General features: G+C 41.2%; 1 protein-coding gene across 2 annotated transcripts; it reads right to left on the bottom strand.

Annotated features, from left to right (window-relative positions):
• Positions 1 to 754: 754 nt before the first annotated feature.
• LOC112068621 (C-C motif chemokine 20-like) lies at positions 755 to 6,277 on the bottom strand. Of its 2 annotated transcripts, XR_011475191.1 has the most exons (6): positions 6,020 to 6,277; positions 3,957 to 4,080; positions 3,455 to 3,569; positions 2,261 to 2,792; positions 1,712 to 1,752; positions 755 to 1,451 (listed from the first exon to the last, which is right to left on the bottom strand). XR_011475191.1 is itself a non-coding variant. In XM_024135797.2 (4 exons), the coding sequence occupies exons 1-4, from the start codon at positions 6,084 to 6,086 to the stop codon at positions 2,754 to 2,756; spliced, it is 345 nt and encodes a 114-aa protein (XP_023991565.1). In that variant the 5' UTR covers positions 6,087 to 6,277; the 3' UTR covers positions 2,249 to 2,753. The 2 variants fall into 2 exon arrangements, 1 of the variants encoding a protein (XP_023991565.1); XM_024135797.2 differs by lacking the exons at positions 755 to 1,451; positions 1,712 to 1,752 and having other exon boundaries at positions 2,249 to 2,792.
• Between the last annotated feature and the right edge of the window lie 1,557 nt (positions 6,278 to 7,834).

Below are 7,834 nucleotides of genomic sequence, written 5' to 3'. Positions count from 1 at the left end.
TCTTCAAAGAAAAATACTATGAACTGTGTATTCTGACAGTGTTAAGTATTGTACTACACCKTATTTTGGTTCATTTCTCCCAAAGGTGTGAGAACTCCCAGATGTCATAGCCTGGAGTTCTATGGAAAAACATGTGGTTCTATGGGAAAAAATGTTGCAATGAATTCAAGTTTGTGTTAAAATGAGGTATGAAGCAATACTCCTACAGTTTGGCCCAGTTCCCATTTAGTGTGTGTGTTCCAGTATTCTTAGTTCTCTCAGTTCACAGATTTCTAATCACAAGGTGGCTGAGCTCTGCTCTTGTTTGCTAGAACTTCTTCTTTTGTTTGGCTGTGGCCTCTATTTTGGTAAGGCTTTAGCTTTCACTGTAGTTTTCATTTCAGATTTATTTTTCTCGCCTACTCTCGCTCTCTCTCTCTCTATTGCTATAACAAACACCCCCCCCCCCAAATGCCTTTGTGGAATAGGGTTGGAATAGGCTTATGGAAATAGCCCCTAGTCGTAAAAAAATATGCAGCAATTTTTAACAAGTGTAGATAAAGATGTATTTTTTTGTTTGTTCTGGGGACTTCTATTTGGACTCTCAAATCAATGTCTGAATCAAAAACAAACTCAAACTCAATAGTGCACTTCTTTTAACCATAACCCATAGGGCCCATTGTGTGCCAATTAGGATGCACACTAAACCTGCATCAATAACAGTAGCTAGGGACCACAACACATTTTATAAATGTAAAACCCATAAATGGACCAGTCACTTTACGGTTCCTTTAATTTCATCTACTCACTGTTTCATGTGTACTCACATTTGTATCCTTCAAAATAGACAACAGCAAGGTATCAATTAACTACAATATTTTACCTTTTTGAGTTTAGTCATTAAAGGTCTCATTTAATTCAAAAAGGAATTCAAGTTCACTCAAAATCTTGATTTGACAGTCATTATTAAAAAGATCAATGACAAATATATATTCATTTATTAAATGCAAAGTTCACAAAAAGGTAGCACATTTATGATTGTCTCTGAGTTTAATTTAAAGATGGGTGTTTGAACCCTGACCTTTAACCCCTGACTTATGACCTTAAAGCTATAGGGCACTCTCCTCAGCCCAGGCGTTGCTGAAACCTTACCATGCCTGGATAGGTATTTCACATATCAGCTAGCTAAACACAGTGTTATAGCTTTGTGATCTAAAGGCAACATTGAAAATGAGTCCCTGGTCTCAATGGGGCTCCCCTGATTAAATACATGTTAATAAAATAGTTTAATTACTTTTCAAATCCCAGACTGTAGCTTTACGGTTCCCATGTGGGGTCAAAGCTAATTTACTCTTTCTGGAATGTTATTTATCATTTTGTTACATAAAAAAAAAGATTTAGTACATGAATGTGCCACTGAGAAACAACATGGCATGCTGGGTAAAAACTGACAGAAGAAACAACATGGCATGCTGGTATAACTGAAAGACAGAAGGAAAACAACATGGCTACTGGGTAAAACTGAAGAACAGAAAAACATGTCTACTGGGTAAAAACTGAAAGACAGAAGGAAACAACATGGTCTACTGGGTAAAAACGAAAGACAGAAGGAACACAATGTCTACTGGTAAAAACTGAAGACAGAAGGAAAACAACATGGTCTACTGGTAAAAACTGACAGAAGAAACACATGTCTACTGGGTAAAAACTGACAGAAGAAACATGGTTCTACTGGGTAAATAACTGAAGACAGACGGAAACAACATGGTCTAACTGGGTAAAAACTGACAGAAGAGAAACAACATGGTCTACTGGGTAAAAACTGAAGACAGAAGAAACAACATGGCACTGGGTAAAACTGACAGAAGAAACAACATGGTCTAACTGGTAAAAACTGAAACAGAAGAAACAACATGGTCTACTGGGTAAAAATGAAGACAGAAAAACAGGAAAACAACATGGTTACTGTGTAAAAACTGACAGAAGGAAACATGGTCTACTGGGGTAAAATGACAGAGGAAAACAACATGGTCCTGGGTAAAAAACTGACGACAGAAGAAACAACATGGTTAACTGGGTACAAATGACGACAGAAGAAACACATGGTTACTGGGGTAAAAACTGACAGAAGGAAAACAAGGTCTACTGGGTAAAAACTGACAGAAGGACAACAACATGGTCTTACTGAAGAGAACAAATGGCTAATAAGTACTGAAGACAGAAGAAAACCAACATGGTCTACTGGTAAAAACCTGGACAGAAGGATAACAACATGGTCTACTGGGTAAAAACTGAAGACAGAAGGAAACAACATGGTCTACTGGGTAAAAACTGACAGAAGAAACATGGTCTACTGGGTAAAAACTGACAGAAGAAACATGGTCTACTGGGTAAAAACTGACAGAAGGAAACAACATGGTCTACTGGGTAAAAACTGAAGACAGACGGAAACAACATGGTCTACTGGGTAAAAACTGACAGAAGAAACAACATGGCATGCTGGGTAAAAACTGACAGAAGAAACAACATGGTCTCAATAAGTAAAAACTGAAGACGGAAGGAAACAACATAGCATGCTGGATAAAAACTGAAGATGGAAGGAAACTGAAAAAGTGCACTAGTGGTAAGAAGAATCACATTTTTCCATTCATTATTTATTGTCACCCCCCCCTCCACACTTGGAATGTCCTTTCATTGTTCTATGGACCAGGAGAAGGGGGGTGGAGGTGGTGGAGGTGGTGGTGAGGGTGGAAGGAGGGGGTCCAATTAGGACTTTAGGAATGCTTGGGCTTCATCTTCTTACAGTGTTTACCCTGCAAACACACAYATACACACAGACAGTGTTAGATCAGTTGGAGTTTGTGAACGTTCGGGCTGGATTTAATCCGAATCGCAGAAGTATTGCGGAAGATCCTGGTTAACGCTAGACAACGTGTCTGGAGACCGCGTTCACTGTAAACGTTGCATGTGTCGGCTCAATCAGAAATGACTTTTAAACATTTTGACAGATCGTCCACGATACGGATTAAATCCAGCCCTTAGTCTTCAGGACAATTACACAACGTAAGAGTAACGCAACATGTTGCTAAATGATGGAGTCTAAGAGACCATTTACACTTGATCTGAATATGTGGTCAGAGGCTCCCTATAGACGGTGTGATGCAATTGCGCAGCTTCAGGAGGCGCGCAGAGGCCAAATTTAGCTCTGAATCCCCTTCGCCGTGCGTCTCTCAAATTCTGCAATAATGCAGAAGGCTCCCAATAGCTCCGCGTTGACCACGATTGGTTGACAGTAGGTGGGGGCGGGAGGTACTGTATAAACACAAACTCACTTCCTTGACAACTTCATTCACCACAGCTCTGCGCTGCTCGGCGAAACGCAAGAGGTATAAATTCCTTGACRTCCGCAGAGGCCGTATCACTGTAAATGCTGTACGGCCCAATGCAGACATTGTGACAAGTGAGAGCAGCATACCTTGAAGTTGGTGTTGTGGCACATCTTGATCAGCTTGTCCATGTGTTTCATCAGGTTAGTAACCCAGGCAGGGCCAGTAGCGGCACACAGTTTACGTCCCTTTTTGGTGAGGAAGCTGTAACACAATACAAGCACTACATCAGTACAGACCATCATCTATATACAACCATACCGTCATCTATATACAAACATACTGTCAGTTGGAGTTTTCGCCACACTGCTTTAGGCCAATCCAATCCTTTCTGATCTCCAGGAAGTGTTAGGATTGGACACTGGTGGCATTCCAGGACGACCACATGACAGTCGCTCTGTGTGGTTACATGCCATGTCATTGACTGATATCAGATTGCTGTATCATCTGATGAGTCTAGCTGATATGTTAAAGACTTGTCCCGGCATTGTGAAACCTGTCAGTTGACTGCAATGTGGTCAGCCTGGAACGCGACCTAAGTCTTTAAGCGAATACCTGAACCTCCGGTCTCTCAGTCAATAGGATACTCACACCATGGCGTCAATGGAGCAGCCTTGACCCCTAACCTGAGGCTGGTAACCCGTGACAATGCGTGGTGGGATCTCTTTTTTATTGACCTCCAGACAGCAGTCCATCACCATCTGGCCCTGAGTCACTGAGAGAGGAGAGAAGTTATAGAGAATTAGTGATGGAGAAATAAGGAAACAGATGGAGGGATAGGAGACAGATTAGGCGATAGGAGACAGATGAGGGATAGGACACAGAATTGGGATAGGAGACCGATGGAGGGATAGGAGACAGATGGAGGGATAGGAGACCGATGGAGGGAAAATATACAGATTGTTGGAAAGGAGACAGATGAGGGGATAGGAGACAGATTAGGAGATAGGAGACCGAAGGGGATAGGAGACAGATGGAGGGATAGGAGACAGATGGGGGGATAGGAGACAGATTAGGAGATAGGAGACCGAAGGGGATAGGAGACAGATGGGGGGATAGGACACAGAACACGGAGTCAAAAGAACAACGTGTGGCAGAGGGAGGAACAGGAAACAGAAAGGAGGGAGAGAACCGGAGGTGAACATGTCACACATATTACAGTATGTCCTTGTGGGAGAGATTTTTCTCACAACTGAAATATGAAATACTAGTTTTGAATTGTTTTAGCCTACATATTTAAATGTAAACTCCCTTCGCTGTGACCATGATTAGTTATGGCTTGAGTATCTCAGGATTGATGTAGTATACTAGTGGGAAACAGGGTCATTGACACTGTCCAATGTTTTATCCTTCCTATTTCAGTCCCAAATGTGGATGTTTCTATGGAAGGGCCTTAGAGTCAAGTGCAGCACACACACACACACAGGCACACGCACACACACACACACACACACAGGCACACGCACACACACACACATAGAGGGAGAGAGAGAGAGAAATGGATAAAGATGGAAAGAGAGAGATAAAGAGACAGGAAGCAGAGGGATAGATTTCTTATCATATGTTTATGATATGACACTAGTTAATGATATGACACTAGTTAATGATATGACACTAGTTAATGATATGACACTAGTTATGATGTGACACTAGCTAATGATATGACACTAGTTATGATGTGACACTAGTTAATGATATGACACTAGGTAATGATGGATGCTGTCTGCCTGGGGATTCCCACATGGAAGCATTTTCTAGTGTTTGTTTGTGTGTGTGTGTGCGTGTGTGCGTGAATGCGTGTGTGTGTGTGCAGTGATGGAAAAAGTACCCAATTGTCATACTTGAGTAAAAGTAAACATACCTTAATAGAAAATGACTCAAGTAAAAGTTAGTCACCCAGTAAAATTCTACTTGAGTAAAAGTATAAAAGTATTTTGTTTTTAAATATACTTAAGTATCAAAAATAAATGTAATTGCTAAAATATACTTAAGTTTCAAAAGTAAAAGTATAAATCTTTAAAAATTCCTTTTATTAAGAAAACCAAACGGCACGATTTTCTTGTTTTTTAAATGTACAGATAGCAAGGGGGACACTCCAACATCGTCTACAAACAAAGCATGTGTGTTTAGTGAGTCTGTCAGATCAAAGACAGTAGGGATGAGCATGGGTCTTCTCTTAATAAGGACGTGAATTGGATCTTTTTCCTGTCCTGCTAAGCATTCAAAATGATACTTTTGGGTGTCATGGTAAATGTATGGAGTAAAAAGTACATTATTTCTTTAGGAATGTAGTGAATTAAAAATAAAAGTTGTCAAAATTAAAGTACAGATTCCCAAAAACTATTTAAGTAATACTTTAAAGTATTTTTTACTTAAGTACTTTACTCCACTGTGTGTGTGTGTGTGTGTGTGTGTGTGTGTGTGTGTGTGTGTGTGTGTTGGTGTGGTGTGTGTGTTGTGTGTGTGTGTGTGTGTATGTGTGTGTATGTGTGTGTGTGTGTGTGTGTGTGTGGTGTGTGTGTGTGTGTGTGTGTGCCTGTGTGTATTAGTTTATCTGTGTACCTTGTCTTCCAGTAATGAACAGCATAAAAAAAACATATTTGCATCCCATGATGATAAAGTAACCAACCTGTCCAGGAATACAGAGGACTTACCCTGGTAGCAGACGTAGAGAACAGAACAGAGAAGAGGATCTTTGGCAATGTCCATGGTAGACCCCATGATAGGTCACTGATAACCTGAGCTGAACGGAGGTGTCTGGACTAACCATGAGTGAAGATGTCTTCCAGAGAACAGAAGAAGAAAATGTGTGAAATGTAGATTATGTCTGTTTGTGATTCTCTGTAAAGGTTTCCTCTGTCTGTCTGTCTTCCCCTGATGTTAAGCTCTGCTGTGGGATAAGACTATCGCTGCTCTGTGATGAGAACCTCTCTGTTACTCTGTGTTTATAGACACGACTAAGTTTCACTTTTAGTCACACACCACGTGTGTGTGTGTGTGTGTGTGTGTGTGTGTGTGTTGTGTGTGTGTGTGTGTGTGTGTGTGTGTGTGTGTGTGTGGTGTGTGTGTGTGTTTGTGTGTTGTGTGTGTGTGTGTGTGTGTGTTGTGTGTGTGTGTGTGTGTGTGTGTGTTCTTGCGTGTGTGCAATCTAGCTCAGGGCAATTCCCAAGATTTGGTATGTAAATCTGCCTCTCCATTTAGTATAATCCATTACCTTACGTTAGGTTACATTATGAATATAATAGCAGCCGTACAAATAACACGAACTAGAGGACGTATAGTATTATACGTCTTACCTGGTCGTACAATATCATACGAATTGGATGATGTAAACTGATCGTACATCTTGGAGGTTTTATAGTTTTTTTCTGAGACCAGGCTGCTTGTTGCGTTTGTAACAACAAAGGAAATTACAGGGAGATTTATATTGGTAGTTAGGAGAACTTCTCTGCACTACATTAACTGCCTGTAAAGCATCAATCTGATGTTAAGATCTTACACATTACTTTTTAAGGCACTGCATGGCCTATCCAGACAGGCACATTTCATACAACCCAGTCAGGGTTCTCCAATCCCAAGGAGTCGGTCTGTTTAATGTACCTAGATACAGGACAAAGGAGCCGTCTGTTTAATGTACCTAGATACAGGACAAAGGAGCCGGTCTGTTTAATGTACCTACAGTAGATGCAGGACCAAGGAGTCGGCCTGTTTAATGTACCTAATACAGGACAAAGGAGTCGGTCTGTTTAATGTACCTAGATACAGGACCAAGGAGCCAGTCTGTTTAATGTACCTAGATACAGGACAAAGGAGCCGGTCTGTTTAATGTACCTAGATACAGGACAAAGGAGCCGGTCTGTTTAATGTACCTAGATACAGGACAAAGGAGCCGGTCTGTTTAATGTACCTAGATACAGGACCAAGGAGCCGGTCTGTTTAATGTACCTAGATACAGGACCAAGGAGCCGATCTGTTTAATGTACCTACAGTAGATGCAGGACCAAGAGTCGGTCTGTTTAATGTACCTAGATACAGGACAAAGGAGCCGGTCTGTTTAATGTACCTACAGTAGATGCAGGACCAAGGAGTCGGTCTGTTTAATTACCTAGATACAGGACAAAGGAGCCGGTCTGTTTAATGTACCTACAGTAGATGCAGGACCAAGGAGTCAGTCTGTTTAATGTACCTACAGTAGATACAGGACCAAGGAGTCGGTCTATTTAATGTACCTAGATACAGGACAAAGGAGCCGGTCTGTTTAATGTACCTACAGTAGATGCAGGACCAAGGAGTCAGTCTGTTTAATGTACCTAGATACAGGACAAAGGAGCCGGTCTGTTTAATGTACCTACAGTAGATGCTGGACCAAGGAGCCGGTCTGTTTAATGTACCTAGATACAGGACAAAGGAGCCGGTCTGTTTAATGTACCTACAGTAGATGCAGGACCAAGGAGTCAGTCTGTTTAATG

The sequence above is a fragment of the Salvelinus sp. IW2-2015 genome, unplaced genomic scaffold, assembly GCF_002910315.2.
Source record: "Salvelinus sp. IW2-2015 unplaced genomic scaffold, ASM291031v2 Un_scaffold609, whole genome shotgun sequence".
NCBI lineage: Eukaryota > Metazoa > Chordata > Actinopteri > Salmoniformes > Salmonidae > Salvelinus > Salvelinus sp. IW2-2015.
Note: the sequence above shows the minus strand (reverse complement) of the source record. Positions and strands in the feature narration are given on the sequence as shown.